At 32.9% G+C, this 27,977-nt stretch overlaps 3 protein-coding genes across 3 annotated transcripts; 2 read left to right on the top strand and 1 right to left on the bottom strand.

Moving 5' to 3' along the window:
- Positions 1-4,999: 4,999 nt before the first annotated feature.
- LOC131647447 (uncharacterized) lies at positions 5,000-6,864 on the bottom strand. Its single transcript, XM_058917336.1, has 2 exons — positions 6,481-6,864; positions 5,000-6,219 (listed from the first exon to the last, which is right to left on the bottom strand). Exons 1-2 carry the CDS (start codon positions 6,623-6,625, stop codon positions 5,468-5,470), a joined length of 897 nt encoding a protein of 298 aa, XP_058773319.1. The 5' UTR covers positions 6,626-6,864; the 3' UTR covers positions 5,000-5,467.
- A 9,155-nt stretch (positions 6,865-16,019) lies between these two features.
- Positions 16,020-18,931, top strand: LOC131647448 (triacylglycerol lipase 2-like). The gene is made up of 9 exons (XM_058917337.1): positions 16,020-16,219; positions 16,380-16,490; positions 16,622-16,762; positions 16,852-16,962; positions 17,107-17,250; positions 17,757-17,797; positions 17,905-17,984; positions 18,086-18,181; positions 18,287-18,931. The coding sequence occupies exons 1-9, from the start codon at positions 16,031-16,033 to the stop codon at positions 18,610-18,612; spliced, it is 1,239 nt and encodes a 412-aa protein (XP_058773320.1). The 5' UTR covers positions 16,020-16,030; the 3' UTR covers positions 18,613-18,931.
- Positions 18,932-19,629: 698 nt separating this feature from the next.
- Positions 19,630-20,612, top strand: LOC131647449 (mavicyanin-like). Its single transcript, XM_058917338.1, has 2 exons — positions 19,630-19,862; positions 20,047-20,612. The coding sequence occupies exons 1-2, from the start codon at positions 19,700-19,702 to the stop codon at positions 20,409-20,411; spliced, it is 528 nt and encodes a 175-aa protein (XP_058773321.1). The 5' UTR covers positions 19,630-19,699; the 3' UTR covers positions 20,412-20,612.
- The last annotated feature ends 7,365 nt before the right edge of the window (positions 20,613-27,977 follow it).

Raw genomic sequence — 27,977 nt, forward strand, 5'->3', positions numbered from 1 at the left:
AAGAGGAACACCAAGAATTATAGAGGTTCGATCAAATATGAAGAACTTACTATTCTCCTCAAGAATTGATCTTGAGAGTTTCCAGTAACATTTTAGAGCTTTTAGTAGGAAAGACTCACAAACCCCCTTATACAAGAAAATGTTTGTTGATCTTCAACCAAATGTTACAAGACGATGGATGTGGGCGTTTAGAGCTTTTAAGAGTGAAGTGGTCAATCTTCCTTCTCAACAGTAAATTGAAGTTGTAGTCTTCTTTCCATGAACACGAACCTTGGAGAGGATAGTCTTCAAGTTTCAAAAATATGAGCTCAATACCTTGGTTTTAACCCGGCTAACCAAAAACTTATGAGCTTTTAACCAGACTGATCTTGAACCGATGAAGCTTTTAATACTCAGCTGAGTTTTAACCTATCTTGGTTTTAACCAGGATGACCAAGAACCTATGAAAATTTTAACACTGGCTAATTTTCAAACAAACCTAGGATTGATCACACAATCCCCAAATATAATTTTTTTATAAGATGAGCTTATAACCCAAATAAATTCATAAATGTACAATATTCAACCAAGGTGTATACAAAAGGTCCCCTTGATGAATTTTACAATTCTACCATTTCCAAAATTAAAGATATATCCTCACTCACGAAGGAATTTTTCTCACTAATGTATTTGGCTAAAATATTTAGTGAGAGAAAGTTAAATTAAAATTTAGAGTGAGTGTGAGAGATGAAAGTGTCAAAATACGATTCTGGATGATTTGGAATGAGAAAAGAAACCTCTATTCGTAGGCTTGAGGTTTTCTCAAAAAGGAATTTACAATCAAGAATTTTATTGTTATCTAATTGATTAGAACATATTGATAACACCTTGTCGAGATTCTGGACATGTTTTGAAAAGAGAGTGATCCTAAGCTTGTGGATCTGTTCCTGAGACTCTTCCAAATCAACCGTAGCAAGCTAGTTGGGCCATCTTAGTCAACGTGACTAGTGTGTCGAAGACTGAGTCTCTTCATACTTAGTTATTTTTCAAATGTGGTTATCCTAATTCTTGATAAATCCTTTAGCTAGAATTTTCAAGCTAACACTATACTACTAGCAAATCCTTGTGTGAGGATTTTTTTGATATGATGCATAATGAGTTTGAGATGTCCGTGATGGGGAGTTTTGTTACTTACTAGTGTCATACCCCAAAATCTTCCCATCATATTTAATCATATTTCAGTCCATTTGACTTTCAAATGCTCAAAGATACACAAAAAGGAAGCATGCAGTCTCTCTCCTAAACAACAGCCTCTAAACTAGGGTTTTGTATTTCTCAAAGTAAAATCAAGTTCTAAGACCTCAAATGAATCTCATGGCCTCTCATATGCTTCAAAGGGTTCTCGTGCCAAGTTTCAAGCTCTGATTCATAGGATTGCTCAGTCAACTACTCAAATGGTCAACAGTCGACTGATTTGACCTAAAAGTCAACTGTGGTCAAAGTACAGCCAAAATTCCTGATTTTTGGTCAACATCATTATTTGAAGTATCATTCATCATTTGATCAAGTGTTGATCATGATTCATCACGGAAAGATCAGAAATCAACAAAACTCAGTTTCTAAATTAGGGTTTTTTGACCTAAAGTCAACAAAACTTTGACCAGCCATAACTTTCACATGGAAAATCAGAAATTTCCCATCCAAATCTCATTTTTAAGGAAATTGAATTCTCTACAACTTTGTCTCTCACATGCCAAGGCCAGAAATGCTTCATTTAAGAGATATAAGCCAAAACATTACAGGTCCTTCTAGAAGCTTGCAAAAAGCTGTTTTTTGTCAGGAGCTATATCATTAAGATAAAATCTCCAAATGCAAAATATGTTCAAAAGTGGCTTGTAGAAGACATCTTGAGCTTTCCAAAAAGTCCTAGAACACCTTCATAGAACAAAAATTGAATGAGTTATGGCTTGCACAAGTTGAACTATTGGGCCTAAAATATGGATTCCAAACTTGTCCATGGGCCTTAAAATGATTTTTTAAACTAATTATTTTTATATTTACAATATTTATTTCATTTACTTGAATTTTAATTCATTTAAATATGGAATAAATCATTATAAAATATGAAAATTAGTTTTAATCAAAGATTTGATTTTTAATCAATTTTAATCAATCAAGATGGTCCAAATAATCACATGGGAGAGTCTAAATTCGTGGAATACACCATGGAAAAGATGTCATGCAAATTTGGAAAGATTTAGAATGATTTTTAAAACAAATATTTTCTTTTTCCAATAACTCAAGGACCAAGCCCATTCTTTGCCCTAGTTCAATCTCCTATAAGTATACAAGGAAATCCTAATGATGGAGGACGAAACCCTAGCCTAAAAAACAAGCTCTCAAACTTCCAAAAATCTCAAAAAGAAGTGAATTTTCATTCTCATATTGGCAGCCTTGTTCAAATCCAAATAATCATCCCAATTCAATCCTCAGGTGATATAGAGTAAGAGTGCATTCTTAACCAAGTCTCATAATACGTATAACCATGGTAGCATGCTCATCATATTCATTCATGTTCTTGAATTTCGTATGTCATGATTTATTGGTTTTCAATGCAAACTAACCATACATCTGAGTTTATAATGCTGTTTAGAAGCTATTTGGACCATCGTTTTGAAGATTAATCGCATGACTCAAAGGATGCCATGGTTAGGGCAAGAGAGGTCACTCTCTTCGGTTTCGCGTGTGCAGTCCGTTTTAGGGCTTGAAACTTACACCATTGAATTCGTAAGGTTTGTTTTAGGGGGTCTGGGTACTTTTTCTAATCATGTAATCTGTATTACGTGAGTTTGATTTTTGCAGATAAACGCTACGAAAATTTGTAGCAAAAATCCTAGCAAAAACGAAGCTGATACTATGCATCGTTTGAAGAAGATGATGAATAGCGATGAAGACCCTTTGACGACGTGTGTAATGCTGTGATTCGTTGGCCAATAAAATTGATTCCTCTCTCCCAACGTCATTGGTGCACGCAGGATGATGTGGGCCCAGTTCAGTTCCTTTTTTACTTTTCCAAACGAATATTATTTTTTTTTGTATATCATGTTTTTCGTGTAGGTTGTTGACAATAAAACTGAAGCAGTATAATTGGCAAAAGGAATGCGTTGGCAATCGTGATGGGTCTGGTTCGAGCCCCGCACAAGACATCTTATTTTTATAAATTTCTTGTTATAATGTGCCTACAGATCCAATACTCCCATCACACGCGCGACCACCATGGGGCTTCATGTACTGGCCGTAGGATTATTCTCTGGGCTGATCAAACGCATGTGAACCTGCATCCTCACTATACACCCTCAAGATCGCACCACACGGGAGCAAAGCTAAGTTTCTTTTAATTTTAATTTTTTATTTTGTGAACCCTTTTTATTTATTTTCTTTTCTCTATTTTTTTTATTTTATTATTTTAAAAATTAGTTTTTAAAACATGTTATTTATTAATTAAATAAATATTTTCACCATTATTTCTTTTAATCGAAAACTCGATTTTTCTCATAACATTAAACATAATTGTTTCTAACAAATTATTATTTTTGTATATACTTTTAACCAATTAATTAATTAGGTTAAAAACCAATAATTAATTTTTAGGTTTGTTAACCTCGATTCATTTATAAACCCTAATAGCCTTAGGTTTACTGGTGGGTGTTGCCCATGTAAGTCTATAAGTGCGCCTAAGAGGGGGGGTGAATTAGGTTTTCAAAAATAATCGGTTTTTATGACAATGTGTTTACTAACTTTTTGGTTAAGTGTTTGAAGGTGTTTGTTGGTTCTTATCTTTTTCTTGGTAATGATGATGAATGAGGTAAATGCGGAAAGATAAAGAACACGGCGATATATACTGGTTCCCCTCACAATCCGAGAGTACTCCAGTCCCCTTTCAAACACGAAAGAGATTTCACTATAGTTAGAATTATTGTACAAGCCTATGCTTTACTATCTAACCTATAGGGTGATCAAAGGTTCTTAACACCTTTAAGATCAAACAACACTAATGTGGATGAAGAACAATCCTCTTCAAACACAACACTTACTTCCAACAATCCTGGATAGTAAGGAATAATAACTTTGAATTTTTACAAGAGATTTAGATGAAGTTTGTATAGCACTTATCAATCTTGGATTGATCTTCTTCTTCAATAAAACAATTCTCAAAATGAATATAAGTGTTCACAATGTATGCATGAAACTTAGAATATTTTTCTCAATGAAAGAGTGTATAGCAAGTTTCACTTTGAAAGAGATGAATGATGAACACTTTGAAAATATTTGAAAAAATGAATAATATATGAAGTTGAATTGTTAATGAAGAAGGTGAAAAATGATTATGAAAGATGTGTAATATATATTGTGTTAAACACCTTTTCAAAAGGGTATTTTTCCATGTAGGAATGCAATGTTTCAATGTGAAGAATATATTTTCGTTTATGTGAAACAAGCAATGGAAAAGTCACACTGGTTCAGTAGGAACCGGTTCCTGTATAGGACAACCCGGTTCCTGCTGAACGTTACAGCAGAATATTTGAATTTTTGCACTGAGGAACCGGTTCCTGCATAGGGACAACCCGGTTCCCCATAGTAAACCACAGAGAGTGAAAATTTGAGAAATCTGGGAACCGGTTCCCCTGTAGGGACAACCCGGTTCCTAAAACCTTTATTTTGAAATTTAACTATGAAAAAGGTTTTAAGTGGTTTCTATGGTATATGAAAATTGTTTATGATTATGATATGCATGAGAGTAGATATTGTGAACAATTATATGTCAAAGTGAGTATTGTTTATACCTTTGCCATTTATTTCTTGATTCTTGAATCTTCACAATATCTTCAAGACTTTGAAAGATGTTTCTTTAGCTTTGACAATCTTTTTGCACATCCTTTATGAGAGCTTGATGTCCATGTTGTCTTCATCAAAACACATATGCTTGAGAAGCTTTTGCAACTACATTCTCCCCCTTTTTGATGATGACAACCAAGTCTTGAAAATGTTTTGAGATTGAGTTGTTTTGTGCTTTTGAAAAAATTGTTGAATAATGCAAGGCTCCCCCTATGTTAGAAACTCCCCCTAAATCCATGATTCCTTTGATTTATGGTGATGAGTTTTAATGTTTAGCAATGGCCTGCATTTTTTCTTTTGAACAAAACAACAACACAAACATGCATACTCTTCTCCCCCTTTGTTATTATCAAAAAGGATGGGGAAAAAGATAATCTTGAAATGAAATTGAAACATAACACAAATATCACACAATGAAATGTAAAACATCACAACATAACACGAATGAACGATACGGAACGTAGTTTTTACGGTTACAAACAAAGACATAATTTAATCCTAAACATCACGAAACATAAATTAAGACAATGTCTAAAAACATGAAATTAAAAGACTAATAAAATAAAAACATAGTAATTAAAAAGCAAAGAAATTAGTCACTTTCATCCATGTTTTCTTCATCTTCATCATCTTCTTCTTCTTCTTCATCACTTCCCTCTTCCTCTTCCTCATAATGTGCCAAGATCCTTCTTTGAGTCCGTTGGATATCCCTCATTTGTTTCTTCATAAGATTATGCTCATAGTTGTTATCCCTCCTATTGTTGTCAATAGATGTTTGGATAGAGCAAAGCTTTTGAAACATCATATCCATGGTAAATCCTCCTTCGGGAGGTTGTTGCATTTGTTGTGCGGCGGGCTCAACATCAACCTTGTAAAAATATCTTCCATCATTACCCATCACAATTCCGGTATTTTTTAGAGCGGATGTTGTGGAGATGGCACACTCGGGTCTATTCATACTCTTCTTTGGTTCCCGTTGAAGAAGAACACCGGCATTTTGAATAATGCGAGAAATTGCCCTTGCATATGGGAGTCCTCCTTGAAGGGAAGCCATTAGTTGCATATGGCGCATGATTGAAAGAGACCAATTTACCTCTATGCCACGTCTTAGAGCATGCAACACCATCAACTCGAACTCGTTTATCCTGGAATGGTTAGAATTCTTCGGAAATAAAACATAAGCTATGATAAGATGAAGCATCCTATCACTTACAGATAAGCTTGAACCGAACATATTAAATTTGGTAACAAGTTGTTGGCGTGCCGTCTCGCGTTGAGTTGGTCGGCACATACTCACAAACACATCAACCTTACTATAAGGTAGCCAATCCTCCGGAATGTTACCTTGAATAAGCACTAAACCATGTGATGGAATTCCTAATACTCTTCCAAAATCTTCAACATCTAAACATATATCTTTATTTGAAACTTGAGACAACAAGGTAAAATCTTCAAATTCATCGGTGACTATCCTAAAGTTGTGATAAAATTCTCGAACTAAATCCGGGTAATAATCACCATGGTCAAGAACAAAGTTAGCTACACCGGCTTGTTCTAGTCTTGCCGGAAACATGAAGCTATGTCTAGGAAAGTCGGGAAGATTACCGTATTTTGCCGGAAGAAGTTTCCGACTCCGAATGTTGAATGTAAGTCTCCGACTTTTGAGAGTTGGTTGTTGTTCTTGTGGATCTTCACTTGTCTCACCAACCTTATTCTTTCCTTTAGCATTTCTTGAAAGTTTGGGTGCCATGGTTGAAGGATTGAGAACTTAGGTTTTGATAATGTATTTTCGGATTTGGTGAGTGAAGGAAATTTTGAGTGGGATATATGGAAGAATGAAGGATGATTTATAGTTGTGAGGTAGTGGGTAATAAAAATTTGAGAGTTATGGTGAGATAGTGGGGTTTAAAGTTTGGTTGAATAATGGAGGTGGAAGGGTTTGGAGAGGATGAAGATGAGAGAATATATATTAAAGTGAGTAAATGAGTGGATGTGAGTGGGTGTGAGTGACTTAAATGACAATAAAAAGCTTTTAAAATTCAAAAATTGAAACAAGTTTACGTTACAGCTACAAGACAGAAAATCTGCAAAAATCACGTGGGAACCGGTTCGTCCCTACATGGGAACCGGTTCCTGAAGCATACCAAAACAACGCCTCTGGAAATTACTATGGGGAACCGGTTCGTCCCTACATGGGAACCGGTTCCTGGACTCAAAAAGTCCAAAATACTTTATTTTATGAAAAGGAAAGTATAGCATATATAAAATTTAAGACATAGTATATTTAGAGACATGCACCTTTGTTTTGTGATAATGAGGAATGAATTTAAACATCACCTTCATCTAAAATTCCAAGTTCTCGACGAATTTTATAAAATGATTCTTTCGGGAGAGGCTTGGTGAAGATATCCGCAAGTTGATTATGAGTATCGACAAAAGTGACTTCAACATCTCCTTTGAGCACATGATCACGAAGAAAATGATGTCGAATGTCTATGTGTTTGGTTCTTGAATGCATGACCGGATTTTTTGTGATATTTATAGCACTTGTATTGTCGCATCGAAGAGGAATGCATCCGAGATCAAGTCCGTAGTCACGAAGTTGTTGCTTAAGCCAAAGGATTTGTGCACAACAACTACCTGCCGCTATGTATTCTGCTTCGGCCGTGCTAAGAGCAACACATGCTTGCTTTTTACAAGCCCATGATACCAATGCATTTCCAAGAATGTGACAAGTACCACTTGTGCTTTTACGATCAGTTTTACATCCTGCATAATCCGCGTCAGAATAACCAATTAAATTGCAAACACTACCTTTAGGATACCATAAGCCAACGTTGGTTGTTCCTTTGAGATACTTCATGATCCTTTTAACCGCCATAAGATGTGATTCCTTTGGATTTGCTTGAAAGCGAGCACAAAGACAAACACTAAACATTATGTCAGGACGGCTTGCCGTCAAATATAATAAAGAACCAATCATACCTCGATACTTAGTGATATCAATTGGAGTACCGGATTCGTCTTGATCAACATATGTACCGGAGCCCATTGGAGTATTCATTGCTTTGCAATTATCCATATCAAACTTCTTCAATAATTCTTTACAATATTTGGATTGATTGATAAAGATTCCATCTTTGAGTTGCTTAATTTGTAGTCCAAGGAAGTAATTCATCTTTCCCATCATGGACATCTCAAACTCTCCTTGCATCATCAATGAGAATTCCTCACACATTTCTTTGTTAGTTGATCCAAAAATGATATCATCAACATAGACTTGAACCAATAAAGTGTTACTCTTGATTTTCTTAATGAACAAAGTTTTATCAACCTTACCCTTTTCGAAACCCTTTTCACACAAAAAATTGCTAAGTCTATCATACCATGCTCTAGGTGCTTGCTTTAATCCATAAAGAGCCTTTCTCAACTTAAAGACATGTGAAGGATTCTTGAAGTCTTCAAATCCCGGGGGTTGTTTGACATAGACTTCTTCATTGATGTAGCCATTTAAGAATGCGCTCTTGACGTCCATTTGATAAAGCTGAAAATTTAATGAACATGCATAAGCAAGTAAAAGACGGATAGCTTCTAACCTTGCAACCGGAGCAAATGTTTCTTCAAAGTCGATTCCTTCTTCTTGATTGTAACCTTGGGCCACCAATCTTGCTTTGTTTCGAACAATTATACCATTCTCATCAAGTTTGTTCTTAAACACCCATCGAGTACCTATGATATGTTTATTACTTGGTCTAGGAACAAGTTCCCAAACTTGATTTCTTTCGAATTGATTTAATTCTTCTTGCATTGCATTTATCCATTGATCGTCTCCTAAGGCTTCATCAACTTTTGAAGGTTCAATTTGAGAAACAAAAGCCATGTGTAAGCAAGCATCTTTGAGATTTAATCTTGTTGCAACTCCTTGACTAATATCACCAATAACTTTATCAATAGGATGATCTCTATGAGTTCTCCATTCTTTTGGTAGATCATTGGTGTTCGATTCTTGTTGTACACTTTCTTGTTGAACACTTTCTTGTTGTACTTCCGGTGCCTTCTCAATTATATCATTTGAAAGTTCTTCCGGTGCCTTTACAATTGTATTATTTGAAGGTTCTTCCGGGGGTAAATCTAAAGGATCATCATCATCACAAACAACTTCTTCCTCTTTGGAAGTGTTAGTCTCATCAAAAGATACATGCATGGATTCTTCAATAGTTAAAGTTCTTTTATTATAAATTCTATATGCTTTACTAGAAAGAGAATAACCAAGAAATATACCTTCGTCGGATTTCTCATCAAACTTACCAAGATTGTCTTTGTCATTGTTAAGAACAAAGCACTTGCATCCAAAAATGTGAAAGTGAGCAATGTTTGGCTTTCTTCCTTTGAAGAGTTCATATGGAGTCTTTTTTAAGATAGGTCTAATGATTACTCGATTTCCAACATAACATGCCGTACTAACCGCATCCGCCCAAAAATATTTAGGAAGATTTGCATCACTAAGCATTGTTCTTGCAAGTTCCACTAGAAACCTATTTTTCCTTTCAACTACTCCATTTTGTTGTGGAGTTCTTGGTGCTGAAAAATTATGAGAGATACCATGTTCTTCACAAAATTCTTCAAATGATGCATTTTGAAACTCTCCACCATGATCACTTCTTATGGATACAATCTTTAATGATTTCTCATTTTGGATTTGTTTTGCATACTTCTTAAAGGCTCTAAAAGCATCACTTTTCTGCACAAGAAACAAAGTCCAAGAATATCTAGAATAATCATCAACAATAACTAAAGCGTATACATTACCTCCGAAGCTTCTTGTCCTTGATGGACCAAATAGATCCATATGCAATAATTGAAGTGGTCTTGTTGTAGTCACCACATTCTTTGGTTTGAAAGAAGATTTGGTTTGCTTTCCCTTTTGACATGCATCACATAGTTTATCTTTGACAAACTTTATCTTAGGTAAGCCGATAACAAGATCATGTTTGGTTAACTTATTTAAATGATCCATATGAATATGGGCTGCTCTTTTATGCCATAACCATGATTCGTTATTGTTTACCAAAAGACATTTTACTTTCAAAGATAAATCATTTAAAGAAATCATAAAAATGTTATTAATTCTTGTACCTTTGAGTTTTACCTCATTGGTGACTTCATCGATGATCAAGCATTCTTCCTTAGTGAATTTGATCTTGAAGCCTTTGTCACAAAGTTGGCTAATGCTTAGAAGATTATGCTTTAGTCCTTCAACATAAAGAACATCTTCAATGGATGTGAAAGGTGGTGCACCAACTTTGCCTTTGCCAAGAATTCTTCCCTTATTGTTGTCTCCATAAGTGACAAAACCCTTGGCCTTTAACCTTAGATCTGAAAATTGGTTTAGATCACCCGTCATATGCTTTGAACAACCACTATCTAGATACCATAGGTTTGAAGTGGTCTTCAAGCAAACCTACAAAACAAATTAAGTTTTGTTAGGTACCCAAATGGCTTTGGGTCCATCATAGTTAGTTCCTTTCTTCACCCATACATAATGTCCACTAGGAACACTAAAGTTCCTTACATAACAAGCATTGGGTGTGTGACCAATAATACCACAATAAAAACAAGTAGGTTCAAAGTTACTTCTATATCTAGGAGGATAAGATTTCTTCTTAACAAGATTCTTCCTTTTAGGATAATGTTGCATTACTTTAGGCTTAATCACTTTCTCTTGAATTGGTTGGTTACTAGCCTTGACAAAGATAGTCTTGTTGGATGTTGGTTTATCAAATTTAGAGAAACCAAGTCCGCTCTTATCATTGGAGTATCTTTGTATGCTAAGAACATTTTCCAATCCAATTTGCCCTTTTTCATATCTTTCTAAAACACGTTTTAATTGGACAATTTGGAAGGAAAGTGATTCACAATTCTTGCATACAACATTATCTTCTTGAACACTAATCATTTTTTCTTTGTCATCTTTATGTTCTACTTCAATTATCTTAACCTTCTCTTCTAACGATGATATTATTTTCTTTTGAGATGAGATAGTTTTATAGAGAATTTTGCATTCTTTTAATAATTCTTCTATTGCACCTTGCGCACCATTATCAAAAAGAGAATTATCATAACTAACCTCGCCTTCTTCATCGTCGGAGTGGTGTGATGCCATTAGTGCTAGGTTTGCACTTTCGTCACTATCGGAATCCGATGAGGAACTTACTTCATTATCTTCCCATGCTATGTAGGCCTTTTTATTTTTGAATTCTCTTTTGCCTTTGAATACATTCTTCTTCGAAAGCTTTGGACATTCTGGCTTTATGTGTCCTTGTTTCCCACATTCATAGCATGTAACTTCTTGTGATGAAGTGGATGCTTCTTTATCTTTATGCTTTGAGAATTTCTTCCTTTTGACATAGTTAGTATTATCAATATTATTTTTATTTCCAAAAAATTTGCCTAACCTTTTTACAAGAAGCAAGAAGTTTTCATCTTCATCTGATGCATCTTTCATTTTGCTTTCTATTGAATCTACTTTTAATGCGATGCCTTTGGATTTCTTCTCTAAGTTCTCATGCTTTTCCAATCTTCCAAGTTCTGTCTCATATTCTTGAAGTTTTCCAAATAGTGTTGCCGAAGTAAGTTTTGATAAATTCTTCTTTTCGGATATCGCCGTCACTTTTGGTTGCCACTCCCTTGTCAAAGATCTGAGCACTTTAAGATTAAGTTCTTCGGTAGTAAGAGTCTTGCCAAGTGCCTTCAAGTGATTTGTCAAATGTACGAATCGTTTTTGCAAATCGAGAATAGTTTCTCCGGGCTTCATTCTAAACAGTTCGTACTCTTGGCTTAAAGTGTTCAACCTTGATCTTTTAACTTCAGCGGTACCTTCATGAGTTTCTACAAGAGTATCCCAAATTTCCTTTGATGTTGTACATGTTGATATTCGGAAGAATTCATCCATACTAAGAGCACCATGAAGAAGACTGATCGCCTTTTTGTCAGCAAGAACCCTTTTTCTATCATTATCATCCCATGACGCTTTAGGTTTTTCCGATCCAACACCATTAACGACCGTTGTAGGAACATGAGGACCTTGTAGGACAGCCTCCCAAACTTCTTCTCCTTGTGCTTCTAGATGAGCCTTCATTTGGATTTTCCAAAAGTCAAAATATTCACCACAAAACAATGGAGGCTTGTTGTTAGAACCACCATCTTTGAAAACTGGTCTTTGATTTGCGGAAGCCATTCTGGATCTTTAGGAACAAGTTACCTATAACTTGCTCTGATGCCAATTGTAAGTCTATAAGTGCGCCTAAGAGGGGGGGTGAATTAGGTTTTCAAAAATAATCGGTTTTTATGACAATGTGTTTACTAACTTTTTGGTTAAGTGTTTGAAGGTGTTTGTTGGTTCTTATCTTTTTCTTGGTAATGATGATGAATGAGGTAAATGCGGAAAGATAAAGAACACGGCGATATATACTGGTTCCCCTCACAATCCGAGAGTACTCCAGTCCCCTTTCAAACACGAAAGAGATTTCACTATAGTTAGAATTATTGTACAAGCCTATGCTTTACTATCTAACCTATAGGGTGATCAAAGGTTCTTAACACCTTTAAGATCAAACAACACTAATGTGGATGAAGAACAATCCTCTTCAAACACAACACTTACTTCCAACAATCCTGGATAGTAAGGAATAATAACTTTGAATTTTTACAAGAGATTTAGATGAAGTTTGTATAGCACTTATCAATCTTGGATTGATCTTCTTCTTCAATAAAACAATTCTCAAAATGAATATAAGTGTTCACAATGTATGCATGAAACTTAGAATATTTTTCTCAATGAAAGAGTGTATAGCAAGTTTCACTTTGAAAGAGATGAATGATGAACACTTTGAAAATATTTGAAAAAATGAATAATATATGAAGTTGAATTGTTAATGAAGAAGGTGAAAAATGATTATGAAAGATGTGTAATATATATTGTGTTAAACACCTTTTCAAAAGGGTATTTTTCCATGTAGGAATGCAATGTTTCAATGTGAAGAATATATTTTCGTTTATGTGAAACAAGCAATGGAAAAGTCACACTGGTTCAGTAGGAACCGGTTCCTGTATAGGACAACCCGGTTCCTGCTGAACGTTACAGCAGAATATTTGAATTTTTGCACTGAGGAACCGGTTCCTGCATAGGGACAACCCGGTTCCCCATAGTAAACCACAGAGAGTGAAAATTTGAGAAATCTGGGAACCGGTTCCCCTGTAGGGACAACCCGGTTCCTAAAACCTTTATTTTGAAATTTAACTATGAAAAAGGTTTTAAGTGGTTTCTATGGTATATGAAAATTGTTTATGATTATGATATGCATGAGAGTAGATATTGTGAACAATTATATGTCAAAGTGAGTATTGTTTATACCTTTGCCATTTATTTCTTGATTCTTGAATCTTCACAATATCTTCAAGACTTTGAAAGATGTTTCTTTAGCTTTGACAATCTTTTTGCACATCCTTTATGAGAGCTTGATGTCCATGTTGTCTTCATCAAAACACATATGCTTGAGAAGCTTTTGCAATTACAGCCCATTAACCTTGATTAACTTGCTCCCCATTTGGAGTTTTGCTTGTTTATTTGTTTACCTAAATTATTACTATTTTAATTTTTGATCTGCCACGTCAAATCTTTAATGCACTAACATTTCTCTTCTTTGTGCCTAATTTTCAAGGTTAACCAAGATCCTTCAGCCATGCGCCACACCCAACCAAAAAGCTAAGTCTCTAACTCTCTCTTTGTTTAAATATCATTTTAATTTTTATTTTGCCTTTTGCCCAAAATAGGGTTTACTTCAAATAGTCAATGAATCTCTCCTACACTCACCCCTATTATTTCCCTTTTAATTTTCAGAGTCAACCGAGGGTTCGAGGAAGATGAAGGCATTCAAAGATATTTAAAACTAATTATTGATCCCTCTTATTTTCTGTCTTTTCTCGTAAAAGTTTATTTACCTCTACTTTATGTTCAAGAGTGTTGTAGCCTATAAATTCTTTATATGTTAATTCCATTATTAATTTAGCAAATTGTTGATTATTTTCTACCATCCATGTATATTGATGTCATGTTTCATCATCAATACTTGTTAAGGATTCCAGCACATTTCCTATTGTTCTATAAGCTATTAAATTCTTGACATCCATTAGATTTATCTTAGAAAATTTATCATTGGTTGCTATAAGCATAATCATATCATTACATTAGACCACCTTTGTATTATATCTTCTGGATTTTTTATACAGTCTAAGTTTAATAATTTTTAGATTTAATTTCTTCACAATGAGGTTTAAATTCTTCCAAAACTTTTGTCCATTTTCCACTAGCCTTTGTATAACCTCTTCGATTCATAGTTTCATTACCATGGTTTTCCCAAGAATTACTTGTTTCTCCTTTTCCATAAATATTTCATTTATATCTGATTCAGATCCTAATTCTGATTCTATTTCTGAAGAGTTATAATTTAATATTACTTCTTCATTTTCTTCCTTAGTTTCTATTTTTTTCTATCTTTTCTACTTGTTTATTTTCTTCTTCTATTATTTGTAGTTGTTCCATTAATTGTCTAATTTCTTCAATACCATTAGATCTTCTTAATGCTTCCATGTATTTAATTTTTATCCCCTTCATGAAGATGATGGATTTATCAACATAAATGTAGTTATAGGTTCTTGTTTAACTATTTATAGTTGGTTTACTTCTTTTGATCTAACTAATATTTCTTCTAAATCTTTTATTGTTATACTTCTATTATTTTCTTCATGTTTTAACAAAGTTCCTAATTGATAAAGAATTTTTCTAATTTTTTGAATATTTATATCTTCATCAATTTCCTTATTTCTATTAATTTCATCAAGTGTTTCTTGTATATTATTTATTTCATTAAGACCATTTTTTATTTTATTAAATGTATAATCTACAATTTTATCGATATTTTCTATTAATAAAATAATATTTTTATTTTATTTCATTCATGTATATTAATTAATTTTTTCAAATAATGCCATTATTTTAATTTTCTTTTACTATTTTAACTTTTTCTAGCAGTGACCAGCTAAGTCATTAGAGAGTTAGTCTTGGTTTCCCTTCCATATTAAATTCTATTACTTTAATTTTTTTTTTATTTTGAAAAAAAACTAACATGTGTCCCAAGGACACAGATTAATATGATATTTATAAAAATATTTTCTTGGAACACATCCATTGAATGTGTTGAAATTTTAAATAAATACCCTAATGTACCTTAAGGGTACATGTGTCCCTTTTATTTTTATGCACACTCAAAAAATTGTTTCTACATACAAGTATTTGTTTTATAACTTGTTTCTTCTAAAGTCTAAAATATTAAGACAACACTATTGAAAATGGAAAACATTCACATACATAAATAAATGCTTGAGCAGATGTTAGACGTAGTATTCATGTTCTAGAAAAACAATCATCCGCTAATAATTTTATTTAAATCTAAAAATAAAATAGAACATGCTTTTCATAATACAAATCATTTGAATCATTTGTTAAGCATCATAAATAGACTTTAGAGAAAAATGATTTTATATATATATATATATATATATATATATATATATATATATATATATATATATATATATATATATATATATATATATATATATATATATATATATATATATATATATATATATATATATATATATATATATATATATATATATATATATATGTCCAATTAATTTCTTGAATTAATTTGTCTATGATTCTATTTCTTAAACATGTCCAAAAATAACAAGTGTTTACTTTCATGTGAGATTATCATTTTCAAGAGAATTGAAACCTTTCAAACAAATAGTATATGTTAAATTTAATTTATTTGTTTAAGAGTAAGTATCATGCATAACTAAATAAAACTTATCTTGATCATAAATACAAACCTACCCTCTTAATGTAGCAAAATCTAAAAATATAATTGTTATTTTTTTACTTAGTAAATTAAAGATAGGATAAAACATTCAATTAATTTTTCTATTATAAGTCAAGTTTTCCATTTTTTAAGCTTAACCTTAACTTTCTTCATCTATATAAATCAAGGATCTTCCTCCTTGCTATAACATCTTTCTTTAAAAAAAAAATATGGTTTTCTCGAGCTTGATGAACTCCATTGCTTTGACCCTCTGTATTATAATTTTAGCAGGTTATAATCATCAAGCTCGGGCATTGAATCGCGCCTTTTTTGGTAATTTCGGAAAGCCTAGACCTTATGAAGAAGGTTTATGTGCTTCTTTGATCACCATTCATGGTTACAAATGCCAGGAACTTGAAGTAAGAAAATTTTGAATTAAAGGGTTTTTGTTTAAATTATTTTTAATTATATACATAAATCGCAAAATTTTGTTTTCATAAGCCTTTCCTAATACGTAAAGATTTAAATTATAGTTAAAATTTTCATTCTAAGCATAATATGTGCGATTAATATTTTCAGGTTACAACTAAAGATGGATACATTCTTAGCGTTCAAAGGATTCTAGAAGGTCGAGTTAAGGCTGGTAATGTCACGAAGGAGCCTGTAATTGTACAACATGGAGTTATGGTGGTAAGTGAAATCAATTCATTTTAATTCATAATTTTACTTTATAGTTTTTTTTTTTTTTGAATTACAATATCTAAGATAAATCATGTTTATATGATATATTGTTGAATATTTTGAGATATGGTTGTATATAGGATGGAGCAACATGGTTTATGAACAGTCCAGAGCAAAATTTACCTATGATTCTTTCTGATAATGGCTTTGATGTGTGGGTTGTTAATACTAGAGGAACCAAACATAGTCGCAAACACACTCACCTAGATGCCTCTAGACCGGTATTTACCTCAAAATAAAAATAAAAATTTATTTTGATGTTTGAACCAAGTGAATTAAATTTTTTTTTTTCTATGTAAAAAAATTGTAGGAATATTGGTCTTGGTCTTGGGATGAATTGGTGGCTCATGAAATGCCTGCTGTTTTTGATTTAGTCACAAAGGAAACCAAACAGAAGATACATTATGTTGGACATTCTATGGTAATGTATCACATGAATAACCTTTTGTTTATATTAAAATAATTTATAATATCAATTGCGGTTGGGAGGGATTGGAATCACTAGTGGTAAAAATAAAAAAAATAAAAAAAATTATAATACTAAAAATGAGATTTTGTTTCGCAGGGGACTTTAGTAGGTTTGATATCATTGGCAGAAGGTAAATGGGAAAATCAGATCAAATCGGTAGTATTGTTGAGTCCTATCGCATATTTGAGCCGAATGACAACGGCAATTGGACGTCTTGCTGCAAAATCCTTACTCGGCGAGGTAGATAAACTAATCAATATCAGCAACTCTTGTTATTTGGACTTGAATTCTCTATTGTCTAAATTATTTTACCGTCATTGCAGCTAGTTTATCTTAGATGAAAATATATCACATAATGACTTTTGCAAAACAAATTTTTGAAATTTAACTAATTGATCTTGACCAAGGTCATTGATTAGAGTGAATCCATCTTAATCATTGGATAAAGAACATATGGCTCACTTCGTGATTTATCAAATAATTTTTTTGAAATTTCCACCATTTAAACTTTACCAAATAATGAGTTTATATAGCGCACTTAATACATTTGATTTGTTGGATAGAGATACACAACTTATATCATTGCTTTAAAAAATCAAAAATTTGAAATTAAACCATTTGATTTTAATAAATGATTAAGATACTTAATCGCGACAAACATGTGTTTGTTATTTTAAAAGTATAAAATTTTATATTAATGCATATACGTTCCTAATTTAAATTAATTATTTTGTTTTGTCAAACAGAGTCTTACTGTTATGCGGATTGCCGAATTTGATCCCAAAGGGTAAGAAAATAGAAATTACAATTTTATCTCCTCATATTTTAAAATATATTAGCATATATTTCTATTATATATATTAATATTATTTTCTTTTCAACATATTTTTTTAGGATTCCTGCCACCACCTTCGTCCAGGGTGTTTGTGCTCAAAATGGACTAGATTGCAATAATTTATTCACTTTAATAACAGGTTTGAATTTTCTTTCATTTATCAAAATTTAAATTTAAATTGACACAAATTCACTTTTTTTTACTAAATGTATAATATTTTTTTTAATTGTCCTATTTTAGGTGAGAATTGTTGCTTAGATAAAGCAGCTTTTGATGACTTCATGAAAATTGAACCCCAATCATCATCAACAAGAAACCTTTTACATTTAGCTCAGAGTAAGAATTGTTGTTTGATTCAAACAAATTATAAATTATATATCTTTTTAATAGCAAAGCAAGAATCATATATAATTATAACAAATTTGTTATAAATTTATGCAGTTGTTCGAACTGATAAAATATCGAAATACGACTATATGAGACCACACTTAAACATGTTGAATTATGGACATCTAACACCTCCGGCCTATGATCTCTCGAAAATTCCTAAGAACCTTCCAATTTTCATGAGCTACGGTGGTACCGACGCACTTTCCGATGTCGCCGATGTTAAGAAGCTCTTAAGTGACCACTTTCATGACCATGAAGCAGACAAGCTTACTGTTCAATTCGTTAGCAATTATGCTCATGGTGACTACATGTTTGCTATAAATGCCCATGAAGTAGTGTACAAAAACGTTACATCTTTTCTCAAACGAAAATTTTGAGGTGTGCCATTTCTCTAATTTCCCTTATAGCAATTTTGAAAAATGTTACAAAGTTGCTGTATGTGGGAAATTAGTTTTGCTATCACTAAACTTAAATTAAGTTTTTGTTTAGTGATGGTAATAATATTTTAGGTTTTATTAGAAAAAAAATTCCATATTTTTGGTATATAGGTTCAAAGCAACACACATGCTTTTTCAGCATTTGCTTTGTAGTAATATATATCCAAATTTGGAATAAAGGAAGCACATCCATCTTACTTTATTGGATCACCTATCTCATTAAATATTTATAATAAAATTTATATATAATTTATCTATCTATCTATATATTGTGTGTGTTTTTTTGATTTAAAAAAGTTTTTGTATTATTTTCTTAAAACTTGTACATGAGTTAAGAATTTGCAAATAATATTTATAACTTAATTTCCAAATGATAAAAAAAAAAACTAAAATTTGCAAAAAAAACATTTATAACTTAATTTCCAAATATTAATTAAAAAATAAAAAATGTACTAAAATAAACAATGTTAAATATATAAAAACATGTCACTAGTAAAAGTGTAGTCAAATGCTATGAATTGGGGGTGTTGAGTGATTGTTAAAATGAGGTATAAGATTTGATCTATGTGGTAAAAAAATTTACATCCTCTAATAAATTAACCTCTAATGTTTTGCTATAAAAAATTGTAAAATAGAACATAAAATATTAGTAATTACTATATTATAGTTATATGCATTTAATTAACTGTACATTAATTATAAATATGTGACTCATGACAACTTTGTTTAAAAGCCAAGCTTTAATAATCATTATACCAACCTGAATATACTTTGAAGCCAATCCAAACTCTGAAAAAAGTTCTAGATGACCAAACTACTTTGTTGAACCAATTTGGCACAATCATGAAATCCTTATATTTATTAATCAAGAAGTCACTTTGAAAAGAATTCACAATTTAATATTTGTTAAGGGTGTGTATGCACATGATATTTTTTGGCCTTGCTTATAAATATATGGATGAATCGGTAGAAATGTTCAAGCAGAAATTAATCTCTGAGAGTGATATAGAAAGGGAAAAAACAAAACATGGGGTGCAAGAACATGATTTTGGTGGTGCTAATAGCAACTTTGATCACAAAAGAGGTTTTAGCAACACAACATGTTGTTGGTGGAAACCAAGGTTGGGATCCTTCCTCAGATTTTGATTCATGGAGTTCAAGCCAAACATTCAAAGTTGGAGATCAACTTGGTATGTTTCTTATCCAAAAAAATTATGTTATCGATTTAACTTTTTTTTTTATCAAGATTATGGTCGCAATTGTATAGGCCCAATTGCGATCATGGTTTTTTAAAATGCGGTCGGCAACTATAATTATAGATGGAACATTGAGATTTTCAAATGACTTTATTTTATTTATTAATTTCTTTTGCAGTTTTCAAGTATTCTCCAATGCATAGTGTGGTTGAACTAGGTAATGAAAGTGCCTATTCAAAATGTGATATTAGCACCTCCCTAAACTCCTTAAGCAGTGGAAAAGATGTTGTGAAATTGGACAAACCAGGTACAAGGTACTTCACTTGTGGTACTTTAGGTCACTGTGGTCAAGGCATGAAGGTGAAGATCAAAATTGTGAAAGGGAATGGATCTTCTTCCACTGTATCATCACCGTCGTCATCACCATCTTCGTCTTCTTCTTCTACTTCTCCTTCTACTGATGCATCTTCAGCTTCCCAATACTTTGCATCCCTTGTGCTCATTGTCACACTATCTTTTGTCACAATGATTTCTTTGTTTTAATTAATGATATGAAGTTGAGCTTATATAATGTCATATTCTATAAATATGTAACATTGTTGAATAAAAGACCGAGAATAGACATACTTTATACATAGATTTTTAAGTTTTTTTCCTCCATATATATAGTATTATAAGAGTGAATGTATATGTGAACATTTTTATCTTTATCTCTCTATGCATTGGTCAAAATGATACAGATGTGCAGACATCAGACACACTTTCAATTAGAAGTCTTTCTCACCAGACACACACAAAAAGTATTTGACATTAGACATTGACACGAGTCAATACAAACGAACACACTTCAATCATAAGTATTGATGTTTCAGAGTATATAACTATCTCGTATAAGTGTTTTTGTTTAACGTAATTTCTTAAACTATTTTTGAAGTGAGTATGAAAATAAAATGAAAACATATGTTATAGGTGGAACATTGTAATGGTTTTTAGGACAGTTGAACTGTTTGTAGTTTCTTGATTTTCGATTTGTAGAGGACATGTTGGATTGTTGATGAAGTGATGATGATGAATCACAAGGTGGGCATTTTACTAGGAATGGTAAACCATATTGACATGCTGATGTGATGAAGCTTATATATTTTTCCTTTCCTGCATAAAAAAAAAAGTTAAAGTTTTCATCATTAATCGCTTAATCTAGGAGGAAAAAAAAAAGTTAATTTCGTTTCATTATAACCAAACTACCTTCACCAAAATGACCACATTTTCCTTCATGGCAAAGTTCAATGAATGCCCTTAGAACAAATAATTCCCATTGATCCTGTAAATATTGACAAGAGCTTCTTCAAAATAAGTACTTATTTGGTTAGAATATATTAAACGCATTGGAATATCAAATCATATATATGTTAAGACTTTCATCTGTCTAAAATAGATTTAATTGTATATCCAAATTTATTATACTATTAGTGTAAGAATTTTTACACTATCACATAACTTCAAATTGTTTGTGCATGACGGTTGAAATAGTTAGGATTAAAGATTAAAGTCAATTTTTAATTATGTTTATGTAAAAAAATTGAATTGGAAGGATATTTAAAATAAGTAAATCAATTTCTTTTTTAGACTTATTTAGTCTTAGCGTGTCTCTTAAATTAATATAAATAAGTTTTACTTTGATCTAGTATCTATCAAAAAAAAATTTTTTTTGACAAAAAGCAAACTCAACTCATATTATTAAATAAAAATCATTCAATATAAGGAGGACTCAAATAAAACACCATGCGTCGAGATCAAGAATTGGCCGCCCGTGTTAGACTATGAGCAACACAATTAACTTGACGCTTTACAAAATTAACCTCGAAGTCATTACGGGAAATAAGAAGATTCTTAATATTAGCATTGATCAAACTAAATTCAGAGTTACGTGTGAAGGAGCGTGAATAACTTGAACCACCAATTGCGAGTCACTTTAAAAAATGATATGATTCAAGTCTAGCTGGATTACTCCTCGAATAGCTTTCTTCATCGCCAACACCTCTGCTTCAACAATGGAAAATCGCCTATGCTCTCACGATGTACCAGCCACCCAAAACCCCCACCATAATCTATAACACACTATCCTCTATTGGTCGTGCCAAGTTGGTCATTAAATCCCGCATCTACGTTACATTTCAACCAACCCGATTGTGGAGGTTGCCAAGCACTTTGATGATATGGATTCTAATCATGTCATCCCCAGGAGGATCTTGGGGAAAAAAACCAATCCTTCCACAAATGGTAACCATGCGCACCTAGGTGATTAACGTCCATTTTTTCTTCATTCCAGATCCAATTGTTCATGTTATTCCATAACATCCAAACCATCACCGCCACTCTCCCTGCTACTTTGGAGTATTCCTTATTACATATATCTTGGATCAATTTCTGCGCCTTGTTCATAGTGGCAAGCTGCGACTTGATAACATGTTCAAGCCCTGCAACATTCTAATAATTATTTGTTACTGTACAACAAAATAAAATGTGTCATTTATCCTCCACTTCAGCATTACACAACTGGCAACTAATGGGGCAAGTAACAAAGCATTGTCGGAGGTTTTTCCTGGTAGGAAGGCAGCCTCGACACAATCTCCACGAAAGATGTTTAGTTTTTGGTGGCGCTGTAATCCTTCCATCTTTTTATTTATAAATTTATGCTCCTTGTGCCACCAGAGCTTATAACCTGTTTTAACACTATATATTCCATTTCGCTCTTCCTTCCAAACCATGCAATCTTCCGTAACATCGGTCACAAGGGGAACTATAAAATATTATTAGCAGTTTCAGTTGAAAATAGTTGACAAATTTTGGTGTGATCCCATTCTTTACGATGAGGATCCATAAGTTCTTGGACCGTCAAATTATAAACATGTTGCTCTTGTGGTGTTTCCATCCAACAACCCCCTTGCCCTCTCATCCACAAATACGACATCACCTTTATACTCCTCCCATCTTCAATGCTCCACCTACTCCATAAGGCTAGCATATTCCGAGCTTTCCATAAACTCCTCCACACAAAGCTTGAATTGTTCCCTATAATCGCTGCTAGAAAAGACGAGTTAGTAAATATTTAGCTTTGAAAACTCTAGACACCAACATATAATGGTTAGTCATGATATGTCAGCCTTGCTTCGCCACCATGGCTTTGTTGAAAGATTTCAAGTCCCGGAACCCCAAGCCACCCTCCTTCTTTGGATACGTCAAAGTCTCCCATGCTAGCAATCTTATACCCTTATTGTTACTACCTCTTCCCCATCAAAACGAGTTTAACATTTTCTCTATTTCTTCCATAAATGTATCAGGCAAAATAAACACACTCATAACATAAGTAGGAATTGCCTGCAAAACAAATTTAATCATGATCTCTTTTCCGGCTTTAGACATAGGTCGGCCTCTCTAGGAATTGATTTGGTTCCATATCCGGTCTTTAACAAAAGCAAATGTCGCCTTCTTGCTTCTGCCCACCATCGACGGTAACCCCAAATATGCCTATACCCAAAACATGAAGGACACCCATGATTCGAGAAAGATCTTCCTGCATTTGTTTACTTAAGTTACGAATGAAGAAAACTTCGAACTTAGTCAAATTGATTTCTTAGCCCGATGCCTCTTCATACACCTTCAGAATCTCCATTAGATTTCGAATTTCAACAAGATTAGCCCTGCAAAACAGAAAACAATTGTCAACAAAAAGTAGATGAGACACCGACGGAGCCCCCTACATATTTTAATCCCATGTATGTTCCCTTTGTTCATTGCGTTCCTGATTTAATCCTTAAAAATTATTGTGCTAGCTAACTTATTCTATTTTATTAATTTTTAATTTTAAATGTTTTAAACAGGACAATATTTTTTATGTCTACCATAGACTTTATTTATTTTTTTAATTTTAACCATTAAATTTTTTAACGAATTTCACATCTTTGGATCTTGATGATATTCGTTTCCATATCTTCATCTAATATTTGTTCCATACTTTTTCATCTTCATCTTTATCTTCACAATCAATTTCACTGATCTTCATCAAAATCTCAAAAATTTGCAGAGAAATTAAAATTAAACTGTTGAGATATTATTGGGATTGATATATTATTAATATAATATCAAATATAATCTAATTTAATAATATCAAATATAATCCAAGTTGTGTAAGCCCAAGCTCAATCAGGGTTGTATATAAATAGTCCTAGTCTGTATCATTATTTGTATAAGAGTTAAATATGTTTTTGGTCCCTCTAAATATAGTGGTTTTCAACTTTAATCCCTCTAAATATTTTCTTCAAAGAATGGTCCTCTTAAAAATTTTAATTTTAACTTTTGGTCCCTCATGGCAAAATCGTAGCTAAAACGGCATCTAATTCTGTCGCTAAATAAAAAACTGTCGCTAAAACCGCCGCTAAAGTCGTCGCTAATTTGTAAAAACCGTCACTGAATTGCAAGAGGGACCAAAAGTTAAAATTAAAATTTTTAGGAGGATCATTCTTTGAAGAAAATGTTTAGAGGGACTAAAGTTAAAAACCACTATATTTAGAGGGACTAAAAACTTATTTAACCATTTGTATAATTCAATTTAATAATATAATCCTTATTTCTTTTATTCTCTCTATTCTATCCTCACTGAAAATGAATCACACACTAACAAACTGGTATCCAGAGCTTCTAGTTATTGTTCTTGAGAACTTCACGTCAGAGACCATGTTTTTAGTGAACATGAATCAATCGCTGCAAAGATGAATGGTACTAATGGCATTCTAAGTTCGCTTCCAATGCTTGACGATAAAAATTGGATCCGATGAAGAAAATAAAAGCAATTCTTGTTTGGCTTTCATGAAACCCTATAAGTGGTTACCGATGGGCGATGGTGTTCCTGCGTTGGCTGCAAATGCATCAGACGCACAGAAAATAGCCCACAATGAAGCCAAGAAAAAGGATTGCAAGGCTGCGTATTGCATTCAAACGGCGGCTGATACATCATATTTTGACAGAATCTCTCATGTTGAATCGACGAAGGGGCATGGGATATTCTTGTCAAATATTATAATTATTTTTTCTCTACAACGGTGCATTTTAATTAGTACATTCTAATATTCTGAAATTATTATTTTTTTATTTTACATGTATTATAACAAAAATACATTACTAAGTACTAGATAATAAAAAAACAAATTTATTAGAATGTGTGAAATGGTTTCATGAGTTTATTATTGTAAAATGCATTGTTTTATTTAGTTAATGTTAAAAGTAAATATTTTCTTGTTTTTGGAATAATCAATTATGATATACCCAAAAATTATGTTTGTACAACGGCGATCAAACGATCCAGTCCAAAACAAGAGATACAGTCAAAAACCAAATCAGCTAACCTAAACTAAGGCATCATAAGTCTAGCTACATACTCTCTCCATTTAGGTTTGGTCCAAGCCATGTATATCAAGCTATCTGTAATTTGTTGTCCTATTTTGAGATTACTTATATTGCCCCTATAGCAAGTATCATTTATGTATTTCCAGCATTCATACAAAAGTTCTGCAAAAGTTGCTTTAATCATAATTGCTTTTACTCATGTTCTGTTACTTTCCTTTATCATCCATTGTAGATCTCTTGTCCAATCTCCAAGTGAGTGCTCAATTTGCATCTACTTGAGAACTTTCGTACAAATAATTTTCATGCCATTGCAGTCATAGAATATATGCTATAAAGTTTCCACATTAGGACAAAAATAACGCTTGTCGTTATCAATTAAACTGAACATGTGCAGTCTTTCTCTATTTTCAAGTTTTTCGTGGCATGTTATCCACACGACAAACTGAGCTCATGGTCTCGCCACACAACCATAAAGCAGTTTCCTCCATTGGACTTCTTGAAGATTCTATTTGATAGCATAAGACATTTTCTTCGCGGGAAACTTCTTACTACTTTGAGCCCGCTGCCACTCCTGTGTTTGTTAAGCCTTGTTTATTTGCTTGATAATTGCTTTGAGGATCCACAAGCACGTCATCTTTATTGACACTATCATGATATTTTCATTTTTGATGTAGTAGCAGTGGATCCACTTGATCCACATACTATCCGCTTTACCACTAAAGACTCCGTGCTTCTTCAGTGTACAGACTTTACTCCCAGCTATAGATGAATTTCTTGTGATTTCATCCTGACCAGTCCATAAGAATGTTCTACAAATCATATTAACTTTCTAAATCACTCTTCTAGTCAAAAGGAAACATTGTAGCCAGTAGTTTGTTATTGCAAACAACACACTTCTAATGAGTTAGACTATACCAACATAGCTTAGAAGACACGTACTCCAATGCCTAATTCTCTTAGTAATTTTTTCCACAAATACCATACATTGATGATTGGTTAACTTCTTACTAGTCAGAGGAACACCTAAATACCTGAAGAAGGGTAAGGGGCCTTTTTCAAAAGATGTGATAGTTTGAATCTCTTTATTTGCTTTCTCATCAACCCCTCAATAATACACTTTATATTTTGCTAGATTAACTACAAGACTTGTGGATTTAGATAGGTCATTGAACACAACTTCACAAAAGTGAGGTCTCCTCTTGCAAACATCAGAGGATCGTCTACAAAGCTAAGATTTATGATATGAAACTTCTCGCACTTTGAGTGAAAATTAAAGTATACTATATCTCTCAGTTTGTACAGGATTTTGTGAATATATTCCATGACAATGACAAATAGTAAAGGGAACATGGGGTCACCGTGTCGTAAGCCTATTTTTGCCTTCATTAACTTTGTGTGCTCTCCATTAATCATGAACCTGTAAGAAACTGTAGTTACAACCAGCATAACCCAATAAGTAAATCTACTTCAAAAGCCAATCTCCTTCAAAATAGTTTATACCGCGTTCCAGTCAATCGAATCATAAGCTTTATGGATATCCATTTTCATCATTACTCTATGTGACCCTCTCTTCCTTGAATAACCTCTTAGAAGTTCATAGGCAATCATTATGCGATCTTGAATGTGTTGGCTTGACACAAAGGGGTTCTAGCTTTGATCAATAATGCTGAAATAACAATGACCCCAATCTCGTGGTTATAACCCTAGAGATAATCTTGTATATAGTAGTACAACATAAGATAAGTTGATAATCTTTGATTGTTTTAGCTGCAAGCCTTTCAGGGATAAAGGTGGCCAACGTGCTATTGACTGTAGGGTATATATAACCATCCACACAAAAAATTGAACAACTGCCACTACATCTTTTCTCACTATAGTCCATGTAGCTTTGAATTTTTTTGCTCCGTAGGCATCCACACCAGACGCTTTAATATCCCCTATAGTTTTCAAGGCTTGGTCAATTTCCTACTTTGTTACTAGCCCTAAGAGGTACCTTATATCCTCCATTGTTAGTTGCTTTCCATTCCTTAGTGCAAAAATATTAAATTCCTTCTAGGCTATTAGTTGCAGTACCCATAAGGCTGTCATAGAAACTAATAACTTCTTTTTCAATATCCCCTTGATTTTTCACAGTTGTTTCATCCTCTTTATAAAGAGTATGCATTCCTATTTGATTTTGTTTTGCCTTCAAAGATACATGGAAGAAGGCATTGTTACCATCTCTCAACCTTAACCAATATATTTTTGTTGTTTGTCTCAAGGCTTGCTCTTGTAAGTCATTCCAACGAATCACCTCTTCAGTGCATATTTTCACTCTCTCAATCTTTTGGCCTTTCATTCTATCATTTAACAGCTCCCTATGTGCATCTTCTAAATCAATTATCTTCTTTTCAATAGTAATTTTGATTTCTCCAAGAGGTTCACTCAATTTTCTTATAATGTATTCTAACCTTCTCAGCTTCCTCCATAAGAATTCCATGGTGTTACCTCTGATAGGGGCCCTCCAATTATTTGAGATTTCTTGTGTAAATCCATCCATGTTGATCACACCGTTGAGAAATTTAAACTCAACTTTTGGTAGAGTTTTTTGTTCATCTTCTTTCGGCCACAACAGTGCATGATCAAAATCCCAAGAGCAAGATAATGCAAGTTTTTCTCTGTATTTTGATGAAACCAGTCCACATTCCTAAGGCCTTTGTCTATTCT

The sequence above is a fragment of the Vicia villosa genome, linkage group LG2 (assembly GCF_029867415.1).
Source record: "Vicia villosa cultivar HV-30 ecotype Madison, WI linkage group LG2, Vvil1.0, whole genome shotgun sequence".
Classification (NCBI taxonomy): domain Eukaryota; kingdom Viridiplantae; phylum Streptophyta; class Magnoliopsida; order Fabales; family Fabaceae; genus Vicia; species Vicia villosa.

Bases quoted from the DNA above. Each gene is read 5' to 3' on its own strand.
- LOC131647449 (XM_058917338.1), top strand. From the start codon at position 19,700: ATGGGGTGCAAGAACATGATTTTGGTGGTGCTAATAGCAACTTTGATC. The intron at 19,863-20,046 runs GTATGTTTCTTA...TTTCTTTTGCAG, and splicing joins CAAAGTTGGAGATCAACTTG to TTTTCAAGTATTCTCCAATG.
- LOC131647448 (XM_058917337.1), top strand. From the start codon at position 16,031: ATGGTTTTCTCGAGCTTGATGAACTCCATTGCTTTGACCCTCTGTATT. The intron at 16,220-16,379 runs GTAAGAAAATTT...TAATATTTTCAG, and splicing joins ACAAATGCCAGGAACTTGAA to GTTACAACTAAAGATGGATA. The intron at 16,491-16,621 runs GTAAGTGAAATC...GGTTGTATATAG, and splicing joins TACAACATGGAGTTATGGTG to GATGGAGCAACATGGTTTAT.
- LOC131647447 (XM_058917336.1), bottom strand. From the start codon at position 6,625: ATGGCACCCAAACTTTCAAGAAATGCTAAAGGAAAGAATAAGGTTGGT. The intron at 6,220-6,480 runs GTAATCTTCCCG...TGCTTATTCAAG, and splicing joins ACTTCTTCCGGCAAAATACG to GTAACATTCCGGAGGATTGG.